Source organism: Mustela nigripes, chromosome 1, assembly GCF_022355385.1.
Source record: "Mustela nigripes isolate SB6536 chromosome 1, MUSNIG.SB6536, whole genome shotgun sequence".
NCBI lineage: Eukaryota > Metazoa > Chordata > Mammalia > Carnivora > Mustelidae > Mustela > Mustela nigripes.
The window spans coordinates 188,402,490-188,426,483 of NC_081557.1; the positions used below are offsets into that span (position 1 = coordinate 188,402,490).

At 38.1% G+C, this 23,994-nt stretch overlaps 1 protein-coding gene across 4 annotated transcripts in view; it reads left to right on the forward strand.

Annotated features, from left to right (window-relative positions):
* Nucleotides 1-5,950: 5,950 nt before the first annotated feature.
* The window catches only part of LARP1B (La ribonucleoprotein 1B), a 123,123-nt gene continuing 105,079 nt past the window's right edge, over nucleotides 5,951-23,994 (forward strand). Inside the window, exons 1-7 of one of the 4 annotated variants that reach the window (XM_059378253.1) lie at nucleotides 5,951-6,111; nucleotides 13,590-13,648; nucleotides 14,056-14,115; nucleotides 15,223-15,412; nucleotides 18,372-18,512; nucleotides 22,904-23,047; nucleotides 23,279-23,444. In XM_059378253.1, the coding sequence (XP_059234236.1) occupies nucleotides 14,074-14,115; nucleotides 15,223-15,412; nucleotides 18,372-18,512; nucleotides 22,904-23,047; nucleotides 23,279-23,444 (683 nt within the window). In that variant the 5' untranslated portion in view covers nucleotides 5,951-6,111; nucleotides 13,590-13,648; nucleotides 14,056-14,073. Of the gene's footprint in view, nucleotides 6,951-13,589; nucleotides 13,649-14,055; nucleotides 14,116-15,222; nucleotides 15,413-18,371; nucleotides 18,513-22,903; nucleotides 23,048-23,278; nucleotides 23,445-23,994 lie in introns of all 4 variants that reach the window. The other 3 variants (XM_059378240.1, XM_059378244.1, XM_059378270.1) reach the window with 3 other exon arrangements.

Below are 23,994 nucleotides of genomic sequence, written 5' to 3' on the forward strand. Positions count from 1 at the left end.
ATGACCTGAGCCAAAGGCAGACACTTAACTGAGCCACCCAGGTGCCCTGAAAGCTTATTTTTTCTGATGTCAACCACTGAAGTGCATCTGAATTTGAATTTAAAGATCTCATCTTTGTTGTGTGCTAGTGTTAGAAGATTTCTTCTCCATTAGCACCCATGGTTCTTGGTCACGCCACTTCAAAGAATAAAAAGGTAGACCAGACGAAGAATTGTGGGCAGCAAAGCAGGGTTTATTGAATGATAATAAAGTTTATTGAATGATGGAATACAAAGCTCCCTAAGTGGGAGGGGACCCTAGAGGTTTGCCATCAGAGTTCTTCCCTTTCTTTTTTTTTCTTTTCTCTTTTGTTTTCTTTTCTCTTTGCTTTTTTCTTTTCTTTTGCCCTTAGAGCTTCTAAATGTAAGGGGTTTTTAAGGGCTTGTTGGAGGCTGTTTTAATCTAATTAGCCTGTGCCTATCATCTAATCAGTTTTTGTCATCTATCTATCACATGGAGAAGGGTAGAGTGATCCTTCCGGGTGGTGTAAAATCTTTTTAAGGGTAGTTCCCAACATGGGTACCTGGGTGGCTCAGTTGGTTAAGCAACTGACGTTGGCTCAGGTCATGATCCGGGAGTCCCAGAATCAAATCCTGCATCAGGTTCCCTGCTCAATGGGTAGTCTGCTTTTCCCTTGAACTTCCCCCCTCTCATGTTCTGTCTCAAATAAACAAATATGATCTTAAAAAAAAAAAAAAGAAAAATGTGGTTCCCTCTTATGGTGGAGGGGCCCTTTTGTCCCTGCCTGCCTTTCTTCCACCTACCCTTTATCACTAGTATTTATAAGGCTATACTAATATTAAATATAACTGTATAGTAGGAAGAATTCAGACAGATTACTAACCTAATGTTTGAAAGTTGTTCTTTGCAAAGTGGGGAAGAAAAATTTATGCTTCCTTCAGTTTATAGTTTATTTTTAGAATATCTTTTAAAAGATTAATATTACTTCCTATTACTTATATCATTACAAGTTATTGTAAAAGAAAGAAGACTAAATAGTGTGACAATAAAGACAGAGTTTAGAATATCAACCTTAGCCATTATTGGCTGAGAGTTCTTAAACAAGACACTTCTTTTTAGAGTTTCTACTTCTGTTACACTAGTCTATTAAAACCTACCTAAAAAGTAGAGAGCAACCCGCTTAGGAACAGCAATCTGGTTGAAAGGTAGCCTAGATTTGTTTTGAACCTATGTTTGCATAGCAAGCGCAGTGTTTTTACCTACCTGTATGATACAGTTAAGTAAAAATAGAGCAAAAATTAAACAATTTCTAAAGGTAATTTTCACTGTAACTTGATATTTATTTATTTTGATTGATATTTGTTTACTGAAAAGAAGGTACAATGCCTTTCAAACACACATTAGTATTGACCCTGCTTTGAAGGCTAAACATAATTGGAAGTATGCAGTACCTATGGGTGGCTCAGTTGCTTAAGCGGCTGTCTTTGGCACCGGTCAAGATCCCAGGGTCCTGGAACAGAGACCTGAGCCCTGCATCAGGATCCCTGCTTCAGAGGGAGACTACTTCTCCTCTCCCTCTGTCTCTCCCTCCACCCCTCCACTCCCCCGCACCGCACTCAGCTTGTTCTTTCTCTCAAAAAATGAAAGAAGTCAAGCAGAGAGAGTCAATTATCATATGGTTTCACTTATTTGTGGAGCATAAAAAATAACATGGAGGACATGGGGAGATGGAGAGGAGAAGGGAGTTGAGGGAAATTGGAAGGGGAGATGAACCATGAGAGACTATGGACTCTGAAAAACAATCTGAGGGTTTTGAAGGTGTGGGGGGGTGGGAGGGTGGTGGAGCGTGGTGGTGGGTATTATGGAGGGCACGTATTGCATGGAGCACTGTGTGTGCTGCATAAACAATGAATTCTGTTACATTGAAAAGAAATTAAATAAATAAAATAATAATAATACAAAAATAAAATATTTTTTAAATCAATCTTTTAAAAAGTGGCTACTTTATAAGTAGTTCAAAAAAAATCTCTGAGTTCAGTTTTATCTTCTCCTTGGACTGCGAGATTTTGAAATGATTTATATCTAATACATTCTTTGAACCTTCTCTAGCATACAGTACAGCTATTTGTACATTGGGTTTTTACCAGCTTGAACCTAAATTGCACTGGAAATAATAACAAAGATCTTGATGTTCTCATGGGACTTTAATTTCCTAAGACAGCAGGGAGAGGAGGAGAAGGAGTGGGTTCAATCATCTGACAATATATAAGCATACTCTAAACAGGAAAAACAAGATTCATCCTTTAAAGGCTCATTTGAACAGGATCACCAAGTTTGTGTATGGATAGTTTCTTTAGGTGTTTTACAACTTCTGAGGGTCCAGAGAACCATTATCCCTTCTTTGAAAAGACAGCCTTATACCAGTTTCCCATTACCAATAAATAAATAAATAAATAAATAAATAAATAAATAAATAAGCAAGCCAGGCTTCTCAGTGGTTCAGTAAAATTAAGGTCATTTACCCTGGTTAAGTCTGTGAATTTAAAAGCAGTAAAAATAGGTAGTCTCACTGAGTCAAGGTTTTTGGTAAGCATTTTGCAGTTGGTATCTCATGTAACCTTTACAGTTTTATCAAATACATCTAAATGAAGGCAGAGAGGCCAATTAAGAGGGTGTGAAAATATTACACAAGCATGGTGGCATCCTGGAGTAGGATGGTGGCAGTGGAGAAAGCAGGACTTGACACTGAGGAGGTACTGGTCTTGGTGAGTGGCTAAAACACTGCCTGGCAGATGCTTGAGAAATATTTGTAAAGGAATGAATTACGGAGAGTGAAGGTGAGGTGAAAGGATGACTCCTGGGTTATAGGGATTAGAATATGGTGCCATTCACTAAAATAGGGAAAAGGAAGAAAACTTGGTTAAAGGAGGTACCTCTCTCACATTCCTATTAACTAGCTCTCCCAACCTAATTGTTTTGAGGGTAGTGTTGTGAACCAAATAATTTGTTCCTCCAGGATAGATGGGGACCCTATTCAAGGGAAATAATCCATAGGAAGATGGGTAAGGATTTGGCTACAAAAAATAAATTGAGCCAATCCATCTTTCTTCCCTGTTTTGAACTAAGAAGCAGAGGCCAAATGACTTAACATAATGGAGTTTCAGCCAAGGCAAACTAGGTCAAAGTCCCATTGAAAACTGGACAGGAGCACCTGGCTGGCTGTCGGTGGGGTGTGTGACTCTTCATCTCAGGATTGTAGGTTTGAGTCTCACAACGGGTGTAGAGACTGTTTAAAAATAAAAGCTTAAAAAAATCTAATGGAAACTTAAACTGCATAATTTTTAGACTAGAGTTAATAAATATTGACTTACAGAGGTGCAGCCCAAGAGTCAGGGAAACCAGCAAGAGATAATGCAATATCTCAAGGACTGGAAGTTATTACTAGGCTGGAAGGGACAAAGGGAAGAACTGGAGAGATTAACTGAAAGGAGGGTTCTGCAATTAATCCTGGGTGAACATGGAATTCATGAGCTTGGGGAATATGGACTTCGATCTCACTATCTTCCGTCCTCTGTCTCTTGCGGATACTTCATGCTTGAATCCACTGAGATACCAAGGACTATGAGGGAATCCATTGGTGCAATCTGGACAGGTCAGCTCTGGCTGGCACAAGGGCAGGAAAAGGGCGGAGAGGCAAATAGAAGATAGGTGAAGTTGTTTCCAAGAGGTAGTTATGTGGAAATAGGAGTTATTAATATGTATTTAAAAGAGGGACAACAAATTGCCCTTCACTGACATTAGTGGTACTGCATTACAGTGATGATCCCCAAATACCAACTATTAAATTCTTTTTATTTTTTTTAAAGATTTCTTGTATTAGAGAGAGAGAGCGAGCGCATGCATGCATGCACACCCAGGCAGGCAGAGTAGCAGAGGGAGAGGGAGAAGTAGGCAACCTGCTGAGCAGGGAGCCTGACTGGATTCCGGGTTGGATCCCAGAACCCTGAGCTAAAGGCAGACACTTAACCAACTGAGCCAGCCAGATGCCCCCCAACTGTTGAATTCTTTAGAGTAAATGGGTAAATGGGTCCTCTGTGTTTCTTCAATAAAGCACCTTTGTAATACTTCACTTCAAAACAAAACAAAATAGTAAGCAACAAACAAAACCACCAACCATGGTTAGGTAGCCCATATGAATCGAACTTTGGAAATCCATTCCATAACCTCTTCTTCAACAGAGTCAGCCTTGGGCGCCTGGGTAGCTCGGATGGTTAAGCGTCTGCCTCCGGTTCAGGTCATGATCCTGGAGTCCTGGGATGGAGTCCTACATCGGGCTCCCTGATCAGGTAGGGGGGCCTGCTTCTTCCTCTGCCTCTCTCTCTCTCCCTCTGTCCCTCATGAATAAATAATATCTTTTTTAAAAAATCAGTCTTTAATTCACCTGTATTTAAATAGATGGTAAAGAGATGCCTGGCTGTCTCATTTGGTTAAGCAGGTGCCTTCAGCTCAGGTCAGGATCCCAGGGTCCTGAGATAGAGTCCCAAGTCGGGAATCCTTGCTCAGCAGGCAGCCTGCTGAGCTTCTGTAAACAAAAACCAACATTACCTGGCAGGACTCCAAAAGGCTGATTGTAACAAGAAGAGCAGCTAGTTGATAAGTTAACAAAACAAAGCTTTACCAATAAGGAGGCTAGTAAAGATGGCGCTTCCTTGGGAATGTAGGTAAGTACAATACTTTTTAAAATGGTAATGTGTTCCGAAATTTCCTTAGGGTCAGATGAATTGGAAACCAGTGATATGGAGAACAAGAAAGGTCTTATTTACAAGTAAGTGTATGAGTAGCTTACTAACCTTAGGGAATTAAAAAATTATGTCTAGTACAGCTTCTGAGTAAACAGAAACATTAATCTCAAGTTTAATGTGACTGAAGCGAGATCCCTGGGAGAAGAGTCCTGTATAAGCTCTCTGCCTAGTTTGGCAGCCCTAAATGAGGCCAGGAAGGATCCACTGCCAAGTACATAAAAATGGTGAACACATTTATTTTCTGAGGGGTGTCCCTTGATGAAAAAAATTTTCACTGGGTCAAACCCATTTTAAGCGACCTTGCATAAGAACATAAACATTTAGTAACTTATAAATCCACGCCCATGAAATCAATATTATCACTCACTGAATTTCAGAGCCAAATAGAAAGCCCCTACTGGAGTTAAAACATATTTGTACCTTTTAAACATATCCATTCCAGGAAAAAATATTAGGAAACATGGTTAATTTGTAAACAGGGGTTATCTCTACAAATTAAAGGAAGATTTAACAACAAGTCGGCGAAATATTAACCATTTGTTTTGCTCAAAAGCACTTGATAAAAATTATTTCGGTTCGAGGGTAGAAATGAAGGAGCGAAATACACTAAACCAATTGCCTGGGCAAAGGTTTCATAAACAGTTACCTACAAATTACACAATTTCCATTCTGGATGTGGCTCAGGACTACAAATGATCGAGGTGCCCCAAAATCTCAGGTGGAAACTTTTTCACCGGGCGAAGCAACTGACACAGAGGACAGAACGGCCCCGTCCGGGACCCCGGCTGGTTAACGAAGCGGCCCAAGGTTGTCGGCAGAGACCATCCCTTCTGGAGTCAATTTCGCGTCCTGGCCTGGGGCAAAGCGACCGCCCCCGCCCGCCCCGCCCCTCGCTCGCACCCGGAGGGCACAGCGCCACTGCGCTGCGAGTCACAGAGGCCCCGTGAGCGACCCGCCCTGCTCGCCGCAGTCCGGCTGCGGTAGCCGGCGAGCCGCGGAATCGTCCAGTTCTTCCTCTCTCCCCCTCGGCTGGCCGCTGGGGCGGGGCCGGCCCTTAAGCCGGGCGGCACCCGGACGGGCTAGTCAGTCAACCACCCCGGGCGGTGGCCAGGCGAGGGCAAGAGCGGGTGAGTAGCCACGTCACGCTGCTTCGCGAGGCCCCGCCCCCGCTGTCTTCTGGGACCGCCCCTTCCACGCCCCCGCCTCCACCCCCGCGAGCAGTTACCGGCTCTGGGGGCACGCGCCTCCTTGACTCCGCTAGAGGTCCTCCAGCCCTTACTTGTAGCGCCTCCGCGGCTGCCCGCGCCAGGTGAGGGCTCGCGGCTCCCGGCTGCGGCTCCCGGCTGCGGCTTCCCTCTGCGGCGCCCGGCGCTTGTTGGCTGGCTCTGGGCGTGCGCCTGTGAGGCGGGCTGGGCCGGCGGGCGGTTAGCGCTCCGTTCCACGCGGGGAGGGGCGGCACGCCGGGCGCTGCACGGCGTCGGCCGACGCGGGCGGCGGTGGCGGCAGCGGCGGCGGCGGCGGCCGGGCTTTCGGGTTTTCTGTCCCAGGCCGGAGCCAGTCGGTTTCCCGGCGGAGAGACGGGCAGTCGGGCTCCCTGGCCCCGGGCCCCCCCCGGCGGGGGCGGCTGGGGCAAGGGGACGATGTCTACTCGCGCCGCGCTGCCTGCCGCTCACTCTCGGGAGGAGCCACCCGCGGTGGCTGCTGAGGAGTCGCTGTTGGTAACGGCGAGTCGGCAGGCCGAGCGGCTGTCCCCGCCCGAACGGGAGGGCAAGGAGGCGGCGAGTGAAGAGAGGGCCGCGACAGCCATCATCGCGGGTGCGCGAGGAGAGCCGTCGCCGGCGCTGGTGCTAGGGCACAGCGTGCCCCAGGCGGCCGTGCCCGTGAGACCCCTGGCGCTGCACCTGGCGCACAAGGCGCGCGGGCCCGGGGGTCCCTTTGGCGGGGAACCCCTGCCACCCCTGCCGAGGGACCCGCGGGCCGAGGACGCCCCAGTGGATGAGGCGGCGACTGGTCCCGAGGAAAAGCTGCCGCCGCCGCCGCCGCCGCCGCCGCCGCCTAAGGAGAACCCCTGGACCAAAAAGCCTCTCCAGCACCTGTCCCCTGCTGGGATGGGACCGACACCGTCCCCACTGGAAACCCTCGAGGCAGGTCTGTGGTTCTTGCGGTGGGCAGTGGGAGGGTGTGTGCAGGGGTGATTCGTTTGGCTGTAGAGGCTGTCGTGGGACTGGGGGGAGGGGCAGGCTTCCTTTCCCTGACAGTCGGAGGTATTTTGTTCCAAGGTGTCATTCACTCTGCCTATTTACATAAATGGACATCTGGGAAGGGAGCGGCAGGAAGAGGTGGGACCTCGGGTTCTCCTTGGCTGGTGGGGGCACTGCGGGAGTAACCTAGCTGAGCCGCTCTGCTGGCGCGGCCTCCATTGAGATTGACCCCTCCCCCCCACGTGGTAGTGAGTTGGGAAAGCTAACTTTAGGTAGGTAGTGCTGTTCGTCCTATAGAAAGTTTTTGTGGATTTGTAAGAAAAAACGCGGGGGGGCGGTGAAGCAAGTCGGAGAAGGGGATTTATTCATAAGTGGAAGCGCGATTGTAATTTTCTTTGTTTTGAAGTAATTGACAAACTGAAAATCTGTTTTGTAAACAAATAGTCGTATTAAAAATGCAACTGTACCGTAGTTGCTAATAAAATGCTTGGAATTAGGATTGTGGTGGAAAATAATTAAACAAGAAAGTTGACAGGAGAGTGAATTGCACATTAGGTAAGTGATAGTCTTAACATTAGGTTAGCGATCCTCTTTAGAGGAGGTTAGATTATGCCACAGCATTTGAAAGCTGACCTATACAGTATGACCCTGGGTGCTTTATTTTGGTTGCAGTTTTTGGTTTTGTTTTAAGTTTAAATGGAAATACTAAATAACAAGAAGTAGTATCTCCTAGTCTTATTTTCTAAATTAAGCTTTAGTAAGTTAATTGAACTTTTTTATAGAAATTACAGCTGCTTCCTTGCATATCTTCACTTTCTCTTAAAAATTAAAGGTTACCAGTAAAATGGGGAAAATATGAGCATGTTTACAGGGTTGTGAGGATCAAGTGATTTAAAGGATGTGGTATAACTGTAAGGTGATTGGTATAAATACATTATATTGCAGGTATATTAACAGTTCTTTAAAGGAACTCCCAATAGAGTGAAACAAGTGTTAATTGATTTCTTTAGTTTTTACATGGTAATACTCATTATTTTTGATAAATTTTGACACTTGCAGAAAAAATTGCTTAGAAATTTGCTCTAAATTTAATATTACCATCATTCTCTTCTAGCTACAAAGATTTGTTTACTACTGTCACTAACTGAAGGATGAATTTATCTCCATAAATTTAGCAAAGAAAAGAAAAGCCCTTAATGAAACTTAATGGGCTGTCCAACCTCCCTACTTGTAGATTTACACACAATTATAATTTATATTCCGTGAACTACTGAAAAAATGAACTGTCTTTTGATTGTAAAGTTGACAGGTTTTCAAACTTTCAAGGTAAGACTCAGGAATCTTAATTGGAAATGTCCTTTTGAAAAGTATTTAACAGTTCAGTTAACCTCAGGTGCCTTCCCTGGGGATCTTAATCTTTGTTGGAGGTTAAGAACGAGGTAATACTTGAGCTATGTTGTGGTTCATGCGAGTTTGGATTTTGTTGATGTCTCTCTGTACACAGTTCTTGTTATTCCTGGAACCTATTCTGTGCTTAGACAAATAATGTTCATCACTACTTGGAATAGTGTAGTAACTTCTAAACTCTCCATAGTATTGACTGTTCTACCACAACTTCTATCTGTAGTTTGGTAATTTGGAGATAATGGTGTAGAAATGCAGTGTTCTTAGAGACTTAGGTTCTAGTGCAGATATTGTTACTAACTAGCTAGTTGACTTCTGGCAATTTTTCTGGGCCTTGTAAATGAATGAAATGGGTATATTCATCTCTTCAAGTCAATACCAGAGTGCCATCTATAACCTGGGGTGTCCTGGCTTCCTGTTTTCCTAAGCAAATTTGCAACTTTAAGAACAGTGAAATAGCAGAGGACCTTTAAAGTTTAGAGTAGGTGCAAACCAGTGATAATCTATTAGTGGGAGGTGTGGAGGGGGCTGTGCAATTTATCCTACAAACCAGGATACTGTAGAGAGGCAAAGAGAATGATATTAATTATGCTGGAATAAGAGACTTAAACCATGCTTGTCCTGGCCTTATCTGGATCTTCTGTCACTCTCTTAATAAGGTACAGAAATTACATCCACAAAATTTTGCCAGAGAGTTTATTATCAGAGATGGAAACATTATAGAAAATGAAGGGGATTTTTTTGGGACAGATAATCATGAATTTTCTCTGTTAGAACGTGCTGTTCTAATTGAACGGCAGGTGAATCATTCTTGCTTCTTCAGCCCTTGTGAGACACTTCATACCACTTTTAGGATGGTTTTGGTCTGTGTATCACTGTTTTTCTTAATCTAGATAAGGCCTTCATTTCAACCAAAGTCTGTCTCTTCCAAGAGACCTGGGATAGTGTCACAGCATTTTTGAGTTCAGTCAGGAGACCAGAAAGGATTGTCCCCCAGTCTGTCCTAACATTGTTTAAAATACATTTTTTATGGAGAGCTGTATTAAAATCAGAGTATAGGATTTGCTAATTTCTTATTTTTATCTGTGGCTGTTTTCTGCATATCAAATATCAGCTTTCTAATATAATTTTGGTTCTTTTAGTCAATGAAAACGTGGTATATAAAAATACTGATTTTTCCATCTTTTTTATCCTTAGTCTAATCTAACCTCATCAATTCTCCTTTTTCTTAATGTCTGTTTCCCAGAAACCTCAATTAAGCTTATTATTACCCTAAAACATTTTAAGTAAATTATATAAATGATATATAAATACATTCTCCTTGTAAAAACAGAAATTTTGACGTCTCCTTCAAGAAAAGAGATAATCATGCTACTTGTTTACTGACTATCCTTTCAGATGTTTCTTACTATAGTGTTTTGCATATGTGTTTAGAACATAATATCACCTTCCATTTTTCATTTAAAGTTGATGGACCCTTTTTATTTTTTCTCTTTATAATAAGTGAGTGTGGGGGCATCTGGCTGGCACAGTCGGTAGATCTTGGGGTAGTGAGTTCAAGTCCCACCATTGAGCATGGAGCCTACTTAAAAAATTACATACTTCTTGTATATATGTCTGACTTTCTCTAGGATAGATGATGAGCATTGGAATTGTTAGGTCACACGGTGTAGGTTAGTTGACAAGGTGCTCTCTAAAGTGACTGTACAAATTGATACTCCCACCTTTAGAGTACAAGAATTAAGTAATTTTTTAAGTTTTTTTTTTTTTAAAGCACTCACTGTAGCAAAGTGGCATTTTACTACATTTCTCCTTTAAATACAAAATTATGTGAACTGTTGGTAATTATCAGTGCATTTTCTTAATTAAAACTTTGCTAAAGATTGTGGCCATAAAAATTAAACTGAGTAGAATTGACCTTGTGACAGTTGCATTCCCTCCCCCGCCAAGCCTACTTAAATGTCTCACACATTGGTATATTGTTTGTTAACAAGAGAAGAGAGTTTTTAATTTGGAAGGGAACTATAAGGTGTCTGGTCTTATCCTACCTTTCTAGCTTTTTGTTTGTGTTCCCTTCTGTGTACCCTGTGTTTTGGATAAATGTGTTAGGTGTTCCTGACTGTTAAGGTTTTGCTCATCATCCTTCCTTTTGTTTTAGTTCTACTTATCCTTGAAAAACAAGTACAAATGCTGACTCTTGTGTAGTTTTCTTGGCCTCTCTGAGCTGCTCTCCCTTAATAGTTTATAGCTCTCTTAATAGAAACTATCCCTAAGTGCCTTGTACTGGGATTACATATTCACATGTTTTATCTCTTTGTTTTATTTTATAATGTTCTTTGAGGCAAAGTCTCTCTTCTTGATGTTTGTGTATTGCTCACAACAATGACTTTCATTTAAATGGTGCTCAATTTGTGGACTTTATTAATTGGAAAGAAATCTGACTTTTTAAAATTATGATTAAATGCAATCATGCTGCAATAGACATCTTTCTTGGGGGGTTAACCACAGAGTCATTCTTTAAAGAAGAGATTGTACTAGTGACTCTAAAATTTTAACATGTTTAGGAGTCCACTATGGGTGTTCAAATGCAGATCTGATTCTGTAGGACTTGATATTCTGTATAATTAGTTAAGTTCCCACATGATGTCAGTGATGCTGATTCATATATCACAGTTTGAATAACAAGGGATTTCAATCCTAATGATGCACAATAAATCACTGTTGACAATTAAAAATGTTGCATCTACCTCACTAGGTAATAGTGTGACACTTTTTGTTTTCTGTGTCCAAGCCCTTAAAATGGATTGTTTTTCTTATCAATTTAGAATTATAGATTATAGTTTATAGATTCGCAGGGTTAAAGAATAACAGTTTAAGGTACTGGAATATTACTCAAAAAGTTCTAGTAGTATAGTGTTTTACCAATGATACTTAGAAAAACAGAGATAAGAAGATTACACACTGTTCATGTGTATTTATATATATATTTGAAGCCACTAGCGGCCTTTTCTTATGTTTTACCTGCTTGAGAAAAAAATTTATTTTAATTTTTTTAATTTTCTAGACTGGCTTGCTTTTTTAGTCTTAGGTTTTCTCTAAAAACATGCAGAGCAATTTCATTCATTTTAGTTAAAATTACCTTTTCTAGGCTTGTTTTACCTGTTCTCTCTATGTGTATATAAATTATTTTAAAAATGCTGAAGTCAAAATGTCTTCCTAAATGTGCAAAGAAATAAATATTCCTTCCCAACTTATTTCTTCATTTTTTCCTAGAGATAATACTCAGTGTCTGAGTAGAGTATGGAACTGCATTTTTGTTTTTGTTTTAAAGATTTTATTTATTTGACAGAGAGATCACAAGTAGGCAGAGAGGCAGACAGAGGGAGATGGGGAAGTAGCCTCCCTGCTGAAGAGACGACCCCCCCCCCCCCACCATGTGGGGCTTGATCCCAGGATCCTGAGATCATGACCTGAGCTGAAGGCAGAGACTTAACCCACTGAGCCACCCAGGTGCTCCCACACCTACCCCCCAGTGTACTGGTCTTTTAATCAACAGATTATTAATTTTTTGTCATGTTCAGTTATCTTTAAAAATTTTGTTAATAACTTAATTGTGCCATTTAGTAATGAAGTTAAAAAGTTTATTTTTATGTGCTCAGAATAATTTTTATCTTTATTTTATGACCTTAATTTTGTGATTATTGATGTCTAATTGATTTGTAATAAAGCTAAATAAAACTTGCTTTTGTGCCCCTCTCCCTTATTATTTTCCATTACATGAAATATTTTGTATAAGGCTTTATTTTGTAACTACCAGACACCTACCTTGTTGGACTTAGCAGGGACATGTTCTCCACTTTGTTGTTCTCCAATGTTCTATATTATATAACTTGAATAAAACATACATAGTATATATAGAACAAATTCTAGATAATGTTCAGGCAAATACTGTTCTTTATTAAATTAGATTTTTTCTTTTTTTTTTCAAGATTTAATAATTTATCTTTATTTTTTTAATTTAATTTTCCTTTTCAGTGTTCCAAGATTCATTATTTATTCACCACACCCAGTTTCCTGTACCCATTTTTTTGTCCTGTTTACCCATATCTTTTAATCTAATTTTTCTTAATGAAATGTTTTATCCTTATGCATATTTATGCATGTATACACATCCATATGTATATGTATACTTAAAAAAGAATAAAAGAAATACCTGTGTACTCGTTATTCTGCTTTAGGAATATAATTACTATAATAGTCAAGATTCTTTTATGTCCATCCCTGATGACATCTTAATCCTTCGTCTCTCTTCCTTTGATAAGTTCTCTTTGTCTTTTTAAAATCTGCTTCTGAGTTTTAACTCAAGGATTACTTTATTCTATGAATTGGTCATTGCCATGATTTTATGGGTTTATGTTTTGCTGGATTATTAGTTTTTCTGTAAATACAGATCCCAAGTTTATTCTGCTTTTCAATATTTAGATCATGTTTAGGTCGGTGATACACCATTTGGTCATCTTGCTAAGTAACGAACCAACCAAAAGACAATGTAAAGTTTCATTTAGAGAGTCAGTCTCTCTCTGTGTCTTTACCTATCTATTTTTATTGTTAACTTACTCAAAATGGGACAAGTGGGAATACCATGACAGGTACAAACTTCTATTTTTTTTTTTTTTAATGACTTCATCTATATAAAACCTATTGTGGTTGTCAAACTTGTTTTCAAGGACAAATAGTTTGAAGTCTTTTGATTCATTTTCTGGATAGTCCTTGATGACATCAGTGTATGAATTATGTAGCGAAATGTATCCCTTTGGGAAGTGAGTTTCTAACTTTACTATATTAAAACATGTTACTATTTCTAATTTTTCGTGTTGTATTCTGTCAGAGAAAGAATTGGTCTGTCAGTTTAGTTTAAGTTAACTGATACTTCTCGGTATTGATTTGAGTACTGAAGACCAGTTTGAATCTATGTTGGAACTATAGTTGTTCTCTTACTAGGAATTTGAGTTTCAGAACTTTGGCTTCTGTTAGAAATGGTGAGGATATGGCTTACTAAAATTGATACAATAGCTATTTTGTTAAATATATTGAATTAAGTGATTGTAAAACCAATTCTAAAAAAAAAAAACCCTAATTTTATTTTTTTTTTGTTTTTTTTTTGTTCTGTTTTGTTTTTTAGAGCTCAGTTCCCCCAAAATTATAAAAGCAGGAAAACTCAAGACAAAGAAATCCAACAAGGTGTGTTTTTAGCTATATTCTTCTTAGCTGTGTTGATTTTGAAAATTGGTGTGTTAGAAACTGTTAGATTATTGTGTACTTTTCTTCTAGTTGTATCATTGATGTTAGGTTAAAGCTAATATACTAGAGAACTGTAGCCTTTGTCCAAATCCTGCTTGTATTAATTTATTCTATTATCTTATGTAAATCAATTTAGTGTCATTTAATAGTTCCAGAAGGGGGATCATAAGACCCATGCATTATTATTTTAGTGTTCTGTTGTTTGCAGAGATTTTTGAGTTAATTTGGCAAATACCTACATATAATTGTATGTAGGTGATTTTTTAAATTGCTTTCACTTTTAGAAAATATTTTTTCTATTTAAGATTTCTAATTTGCAGATATAACACTTATTTATTACTTCTTAGGCTAGTGATTTCAGCGATATGGCGAATTGGCCAACACCAAGTGAATTAGTGAACACTGGAGTGAGTATTGTTTTAAGGCTTTTTCTTAATGAAGAGAAAATTGTCTCATTTTAACATGCAAAATTTATTTTATTTCAGATTTAGAGAATTACATTAATAAAGAAGTGCTGAAAACTTAAGAGCTATCCTTTTTATAGTCTAATCCACTTTTCAGAACCAATTTTATTCATCAGGTTGTCTTCATCTCATTGTATTCTCAAGAAGTAATCTTACATTTGGAAGGGGTGGTTAACCTGCTGTTATCTTCATATAATGCCTACAGTTAAAGAGATTAAAACTTTTTTTCTTTTTTTTAAAGATTTACTTACTTGAGAGAGATAGAGAACCCCATGCACAGGAGTGGGAGAGGAAGAGAATCTCAAGCAGATTCTGCTGAGCTCAGAACCTAGGCAGGGGTCCATCCCAGGACCCTGAGATCATGGTCTGAGCTGAAATCAGGAGTCTGCTACTCAACAGGCTTAGCCACCCAGTTGCTCCAAAAGAGATTAATTTTTAATATGAGTCTAATTTAAAGCCCATTTTATTTCAGAATTTGTTACATTTTTGATACATAATCTTTTCAGTATGTTTTGAAGTGCTAATTATATATACACACATGTATGCATTTATGAATAGCATATCAAATCAAGTGTTCAGTGAATGGATTTTTAATTTATTTTTAAAGATTTTATTTATTTATTTGAGAGAGGCAGGGAGGCACAAGTGGGATGGGGCAGAAGGCAAAGGGAGAAGCATACTCCTCACTGAGAACTTACTTGACATGGGGCACAATCCCAGGACCCCAAGATCATGACCTGAGCTGAAGGCAGATTTTTTAAAGATTTTATTTATTTATCAGAGAGGGAGGGAGAGAGAGAGAGAGAGAGAGAGAGTGCAACAAGCAGGGGGAGTGGCAGGCAGAGGGAGAAGCAGGCTTGCTGCTGAGCAAGGAGCCAGAGTCCTTGATCCCAGGACTCTGAGGTCATGACTCATGCTGAAGACAGATACTTAATCGATTGAGCCACCCAGGTGCTTCTCCAACCCCTGATTTTTAATTTAAACTATGAAAGGAACAAAGATATGCTTCTGAGTTACTCTATCAATGTTCATGGAAATTGTTTCATTCAGAAAAACTTTTTGCAGTGCCAGAGTGTCATCAGCCAAGGAAATAAGAAGCCACAAAATAGAAAAGAAAGAGAAGACAAGGTTGAAAAGAGAATTAGCAGTGAGAGCAAAGAAAGCCGGGAAACAAAATTAGATGGTCCTGGTGAAAATGCCAGTGAGGATGAGATTCAGTCAAGTAATCAACGAAAGAGAGGTTAGTTCATCTATAACCTCATTTTTCCAGCAGTTTTATTGATATAATTGATATATAACATTGTGTAGCTTAAAGTATACAACACAGTGGTTATATTGTGAAGTGATTCCCACAATTTTAGTTAATATCTATTTTCCCTGAGTCACAATTTTCTTATGATGAGAACTTTTAAGATCTAGTTTCTTAGCAGCTTTCAGATACATAGTACAGTATTGATAACTGTAGTCACCATGCTGTAATATTATATCTCCAGAACTTACTTGTCTTATAACTGGAAGTTTGTACCTTTTGACCACTTTCACTCATTTCCTCACACCAGCAACCACCAGTCTGTTCTCAGTTACTGTGAATTCAACCATTTTAGATTCTACATGTAATAAAGATCATACTGTATTTATCTTTCTGGCTTATTTCACTTACCATAATGCCTGCAAGGTCCATTCATGTTATTGCAAATGGGAGGATTTCCTTCTTTCTCATGACCTTCTTTCCTTCTTTCTCAATAGTATTGCATTGTATATTTATACATCATATTTTCTTTATCCATTCATTTGCCAATTGACACTTCGGTTGTTTCCAAGTCTTGGTAAGATGGTCCTGGTGAAAATGTCACTGAGGATGAGGCTCAGTCAAGTAATTAATGAAAGAGGTTAATTTAACTATATCTTCATTTTGATTTTAATTTTTTGAAGAAAGTCGTAGTAATGAATTGTATTTAATTAGTTGATTCCTAGTAGTCACCAATGAGTATTTTAGATTTCTTCAGGATTCTAGCTGCAGTGGTAGCTGATTTGGTTTTGTAACATTCTTGAACTATTAGGTTTTTCTTTATTTCTTTTGACCTATACTCTATGTAGTATATAATGAAGTTATAGAGCTTGGCGTGGATAAATTCTTTTTTAAAAAAATATATTCTTGAATTTAATATAGTCTTGAAAAGTATGGTAATTATTTTTGAAATCTGCAGTGGAACTGCTCCCTGTTTTTCTGGGAGTACCTTTTTTTTTTTTTCTTTTTAAAGATTTTATTTATTTATTTGACAGAGAGCACAGCAGGGGGAACAGCAGGCAGAGGGAGAGGGAAAAACAGGTTCTGCTGAGCAGGGAGCCCAGTGCAGGGCTCCATCCCAGGATGCTGGGATCATGACCTGAGCCGAAGGTAGACACTTAATGACTGAGCCACCCAGGTGCCCTGGGGAGTTCTGAGAAAATATTTTCTAAGAGAAAAATTTGGGCCAACTTTTTTTTTTCCATAGCATTTCTCCATTAAATTGCCCATTGAAGAAAAAATAGTCTTTGTATCCTTTTCCATATATTTTATACAACTTATGTGTCTCTAGGGACAAATTATGATTTAACTGCTTTGTAAAAGCATATACTCATTCAGTGTTCTGATCCTAGGTTAAAGTGTTTTCAGGGACCCTTAGGCAGAAAAGTTCTTTTAAACTGTTGGAAGGTTGGTAGCTGAGACAAGGTGAACATTGGGAGAAGTTCAAGAGATGCTGTGGGAGAAGTAAGCAAGTTCATGTTGTGCAGGGCTTCGGTAGTGTGGAATTAGCATTTTGAGTGCCACGGGAAGCCATTAAAGCATTTTAATTCATGGAAGTGATGTGACATGGGCAGGAACATTTTATAATGAGATGTAATTTCCAGCCAACTTCTTTAATAATGGAACTAATAGTGTAACTGTATATTGAGCACTTACATGATTTTTTTAAAATATCTAATTCTTAGCTTTAGGGCAAGCATATTAGGCTCACTTGATATAATGAGCCAAGGCTAATTGCTCAAAAGTGGTTTGCAACAGGACAACCATGTGGTTGTTAGTCAAAAATTTCCCCATTCCTTAAACATATTTATCACTTAGCTTTTTCATGCTGCTTAGATACATTAAGTCTTTTTTGACTGTCTAGAATTTATACAGATGATAGGTATGTCATTCTGCTTTAAAATTTGTCTTCTGTGTTAGTTGCTGTAATTAAAAGTGATCAGACAACACTAAAATCCAGGTTTTTATAGATAAACTCATACAAGAGTTATGAATTGACTCTCCTTGGAGCACTCTTTTTAAACAAAAACAAAAACAAAAAAAGCCTTTAAGGAAATCTCACTGATAGAATTTATAGTATGAAATTTAAAGAGTTTTTTGATTCTTTCACATTTTCTTCCTTGTCTGTGAGTAGTTTGCAGGATTTATAGGAAATCAGTATTGTAGTTGCATACTGGTAATTCCCTTTCCCTTAATTACCGTGGTAGTTTTTCCTTTGCACATGAGTCTTGCTGTTTTAATAAAAAATATATACTGAATAGAATACTAAATATTTTGAAACTTTACCTTTGGATTCCACAAATTAAGTAATCTTCAGAATTTCACTATAGTATAACAATTACACTATCATTTAGTCAGCAAGAGAAGTTAAATTGCTTGTATCTCATCTCAAGAAAGCGTGTAGTAGCTATAAAGAGATTTATCAAATGCATTTAGATAAATTTTATACCCTAATTTTGAGAAACCTATTTCATTATTAGTAATGCTGGGTAAACGACTATTTTAGACAGTAACCTGAAACTAAAAGTGTTTTGAATCCTCAGCCAAACTTTCAGTGTGTACTTTATAATGTCTTATCAGATACCCCATTGTAAAGCGAGAGTCAGTTATTAGGAGCAGTGTATTACATGTACTGCTTATTCATCAGAATTAAACAAAAGAGTGGACATTTTTCTTGAAAGTAAAGAAAACCAATGGTATTCCATCAGCTGGCTCTTCACATGAATTTTAGAAATATTTGCACAGGTAAGTTTATCAAGCAGCTCTGTGAAAAGAAAATTAGTTCTCTACAAGAAACTTTAAGGATAAACTAAGTCTCACATTTGATTAAAATCTAGCATCCTCTCAAAATTGCAAAGCTTTAATGAAAATTATACAGTGTCATAAATGATTTTATTTGGTTTTCTTCAAGCCAATAAGCACAAGTGGGTACCACTCCACTTAGATGATGTAAGACCAGACAGTCAAGAAAGACCAGGATCCCGGAACAGTTCAAGATGTCAACCTGAAGCAAATAAATCATCACATAATAATAGGAGAAATGATACCCGAAGTAAGTTACATTCTAAGAGAAAAATGACACTAAAGAACTTAGTGTTAATGTTCATAATTTTAGTAATTATGTTTAGAATAAACTATTTGAGAGTAAGTTGCAGATGTCATGCCCCTTTTAACACTAAATACCTTCAGAGTATGTATCATAAGAACAGTAATGTGGTATGACTGTCTACAGGCAGATTTTCCCCATAATGTCCTTTTCAATTTTTTTTCTCCTTTCCAGGATTTAATCTGAGATCATGCATTGCTTTTTAATCGTCTCTTTTGTTTGGTCCCCATTAATCCAGAGCAGTTCTGCTTTTGCCTTTGATGACTTTTTTTTTTAACCTGAAGACTTTGGGTCAGTTAGGTGGCAGATATCTCACTTTGGGTTTTCTGGTGTTTCCATGATTAGATTAGATTAGATTAGATTTGGGTTATGAATCTTTGGTAGGAATACTGCAGAAGTTAAATGGTTTTCTTCTCAGTGCATGGAAACAGACATGATGTTGGTTTATCTTATTATTGTTGATATTAATTAACTTTGAACACTTGGTTAAGGTGATGTGCTCCAGGTTTCTTTTCTTTTTCTTTATTTTTATTATTTTTTTTTAAGGATTTTATTTATTTATTGATAGACAGTATCAGAGGGAGAGGGAGAAGCAGACTCACCAGGGAGTGAGCAGGAAGTCCTGATGTGGGGCTCGGCTGGATCCCAGGACCCTGGGATCATGACCTGAGCCCAAGGTAGGCCCTCAACTGACTGAGCCACCCAGGCACCCCAGGTTTCTTTATTATGGAAATACTTTTTTCTCCTTCATAATTAATATGTAAATTTTAGAAATAACCAGTTTTTCATTAGACTTTTCACATGAGCTTTAGTTTGCATTGATGATTCTTGCCTGATTCAGTTATTACCATAATCATTGCAAATGCTGATTTTTCTTACTATATTATTACTTCTATATATATTAGTTGTATTCCATTATAAGGAATGACTTCTGTTATTATCCGTGTGGGTTTAGGGCTAAATTTTTTGGGGGATTATAATCCATTACTGTAATTTTTTAGTTTGATGCTTAGATTGTCCCAGATTCAGGTTCCTCTTACGGGTGATTTCTGGCTCTTTTTTTAAAAAGTCAACTTTACTGAGCTATGAATTATACATGTATAAAATACATTCACATATAATGTTGTTACTTAAAGGTCATTTCCCAGATATATTATTTCAACATGATTTCCCACATTTCAGAAAGCATAGAGCAGTAGGAGGTATGAGACAATTAGAGGAGCATTTGGTTTTATAGGTCTCTGCTGAAATCTATTTTTTTTTTTTAAAGATTTTATTTATTTATTTGACAGAGATCACAAGTAGACAGAGAGGCAGACAGAGAGAGAGAGGTAGGGAAGCAGGCTCCCTGCTGAGCAGAGAGCCCGGATGCGGGCCTCAATCCCAGGACCCTGAGATCATGACCTGAGCTGAAGGCAGCGGCTTAACCCACTGAGCCACCCAGGTGCCCTCTCTGCTGAAATCTTAAGGCTGATAATTTTTTTTTCTAGTCTGATAATTTCCAAAGCATAAATGTTGTCTTGTGAGTGGAGAAGGCTTAAGAAAATTTTACAAACTTTATACTACCAGTTAAAACTTTCCACTTATATTATGAAAAACCTTAAACACACAAAGTTGAAAGAATTATACAGTGAATACCTGTCTAACCAGGTCCTAGATTTAGTAATTTTCCTATATTTTACTCACCTTTCTATTGAATTATTTGAAAGTTAACTTGTAGGTTATCATGACACTTCAGCACTGATGTCCTAAAAAAATGCAACATCTAGGAATCGACAGTAATTCTCTAATATCATCTGGAATCTAGTTATATTTACTGAGCTGTCCTCAAAATATGACTCTAAAATTATAAAACTTGTCTACAAAAAGACATTTTTGCCTTTGTATTGTTTATTCTCAAATATATCACTTTAATGTTAAAAAACTAATATATATTCAAAATTAATGTTTTTTTCTTACTAAATATTGTGCCTATAAGAAGACATGAGGGTTTTAAAGAACAACAGTATATAAGCAACACTGTGAAGTCAGCACCAAGTTTAGAAATGCATATATTATCATTACCTTTGAACTTCCTTGTGTGCCTCTGGCAGTTTCATTCCATTGCTTCTCTTCTCAGAAAAGAAGGCCTGAATGTTTGTTTTTTCAGTATTTTTTACGTGATATTGACATTCAATATGACTCCATTAATATATTCTTTGGAACCAATTTTTTTTTGCTTTAGTCTGATTTTCTTAGGTTATATTGCTGTGAGTCCTTTTCCTTGTCAAAGGGTATTTCACTATTTGATAAAATCTGTTGGTAGACCTTTGGATTGTCTCAGTTTTTTGATATTAAAGTGCTACCATGTACATTTTAATGCATGTTTTCCTATAAACATGTACAAGAGGTTCTTGGGGTAATTTATTCAGACTGCAGCCCATGAGTGTGTTATGAAATTGGTGTACTGGGTCATGATCAGGTTTTTCGAAAAATGGATAGACTCTAGAGTGCTTCACTCAAAATATATTTTTCATGACAATTGTGTGTGTGTGTGTGTGTGTGTGTGTGTGTGTGTTTAGGATTTTATGTATTTATTTGAGAGAATGATTGGTGGGCAGGGGTAGAGGGGGAGAGATAGAAGCAGACTCCCTGCTGATCAGAAAGCCAGATGTGGGGCTTCATCCCAGGACCCAGAGATCATGGCCTGAACTGAAGGCAGACACCCAACCAACTGAGCCACCATGTGTCCCAACAATTGTATTTAAATTACAAAAAAAAATTTTGTGTATTCTAAGGCTTACTGTGGATTGAGGCAGATGTGTTTGAAAAAGAACGAGAACTTAAAAGTTAAAAAAAATAAACTTAGAATTCTGAAACCATTTGCTAAGAAAGTAAAAAGCATTAAGGAGGAATTGCAGCATTTAGGGCAGTGATTCTCAATGGAAGTGATTTTCCCCTACCCCTAAGGGGGAATTTGGCTCTGTCTGGAGATAATACTGGTTTTCACAACTGGGGAATGGGGGGTTAGTGCCTGCTACTGGCATCTAGTAGATTGAGATCATGGATCATCCCCCAGCCCCCTATACTAGAGAACTGTCTGGCTCAAAATATCAGTATTGCCAAGGTTGAAAAACCTTGATCTGTAGGATATATATATAGATATCTTTGAATTTATTTGATTACTCTGAATTGTTTTTCAAAGTGGATGTGCCTGGCTTTGCTCTCACTAATAGTATATAGTATTCTTTTTTCTGTCTTGGTCAATGTTTGAAATTTTAAGGCCTTAAAATTTTGTCAGCCTCTGGTAGATCAAATACTCTGTCTTAATTTGCATTTCTCATGACTGGTGAGGCTGAATGCCACTTTCTATATTTATCGTCCCTTTGCACCTGTTTGCCTACCTGTCTTTTAGCCATTTTTCCCATTGAGTTACTATGTGTGTGTACAGTGAATATGCACTAATGCATTCTATATTGAGTATAATTCCTGTATTGTACTGCAGATAACTTCCAGTTCCTTTTTTTTTTTTTAAGATTTTATTTATTTATTTGAGAGGGAAATAGAAATCACGAATGGAAAAAGAGGGAGAGGCCAACTCTCCACTGAGCAGGGAGTCCAGCACAGGGGGTTGGGGGGTGTGGGATGGTGGTACTGGATTACAGGACCCTGAGATTATAATCTGAGCTGAAGGCACATGCTTAATCCACAGGTGCCTCTCTTCTAGTTTGTTTTGTGTTTTCATTTCCTTTTTTCTTTAAAGGAATGTCTTTACTTAAATTGAGACAACCTTTCCTTAACATTTTGTGAAAAGTTGTTTTTAAGTTTATATAATGCAAACTCAGTCATCTTGGAACTTCCAGAATCTTCAATAGTATCATCTTTTTTTTTTTTTTTTTAAGATTTTTATTTATTTATTTGACAGACAAAGATCACAAGTAGGCAGAGAGGCAGGCAGAGAGAGAGAGAGAGAGAAAAGGAAGCAGGCTCCCTGCCGAGCAGAGAGCCCGATGCGGGATCCGACCCTAGGACCCTGAGACCACGACCCGAGCTGAAGGCAGAGGCTCTAACCCACTGAGCCCCCCAGGCGCCCCTCAGTAGTATCATCTTAACAAAGGGCCTCTTTATCTTTTTAGTATGTTACTTTGCTTATTAGAACTTCTTCTTTATATGTTAGTACTTCTGTAGGCCCTCTTTTATGCCAGGGACATTTTGACAGATTCCTTTGAGATCTCCTAAATTTTTAACTATCCGAAGAAGAAAGTGGGGGAGGGGGTAGTTACTATGCATTCATTAAAATAATCACATTATTCACCATTGCAAATTGGAATGTATAAAAATATTTTTGTTTTTAAAAGGTTGGAGGCGTGATAGAGAAAAGAGAGACGATCAAGATGAAGTTTCCAGTGTGAGAAGTGAGGGTGGTAATATCCGAGGTTCCTTTAGAGGTCGAGGAAGAGGCCGAGGACGGGGAAGAGGACGAGGAAGAGGAAATCCTCGATGTAGGACATGAATTTTTATTTCTTAAAATTTGATGGTTTAAAAAAAGTGTGCAAGCCCTTTTTCCCCCACTATCCTGTACAGTGTTTTAACTAATTTTTTTTGGTCTGATGACAAAGTGGTCTTATATTTGTTATCCCTTGGAATACTTCACTTTGGATTGTTCCTTATGGTGACTATTTCTCTTTAAGAAAAATTTGTAATCACATTTCTTTTTCTTTATTCACATCAAGTGAACTTCGATTATTCATATGGTTATCGAGAACATGGTGAAAGGACTGATCAGCCATTTCAAACAGAACTTAATACCAGTATGATGTATTACTATGATGATGGTACAGGTGTACAGGTGTATCCTGTGGAAGAAGCATTGCTTAAAGAGTATATTAAACGCCAAATGTAAGTCGGGCATAGATGGGATAGTAACATCAAACCTTAACATTATTGATAGTGAATACATTATAACACATTTTCTAAGCTGTTTATTAGTAAAATTGGAAGATTTTAGTGGTATTTTTTTTTCTAGAAAATGTTACTACAACATGAAGTTTTTTTTTTTTTAAACTTACATTTGGCTTATATTGTGTTATATAAGACTCCTGCTTTGTCTACTGTTCAGGTATTTCTCTGTTTAAAGGGTTGAAAGAGTATTGTCAGGGTATAATGCACGATTAAATATAAATACAAAACTGCTGTGTATATACATGAAGTTGAACAAAGCCTGACTTCTTATTTGCAAATATATTTTTATATTGAAATTTGCAAATGAACATAAATAGCAAAACATGGTGAAAGATATTTTTTTACTTTCTTAGCAAATGGTTTCAGAATTCTAAGTTTATTTTTTTTAACTTTTAAGTTCTCGTTCTTTGTGACACATATTGAAGGGGAACTACCTCATCTTTTTTAGTTCAGACTTTTTATTCTAGTTCTCATAATTGCCTTCTGA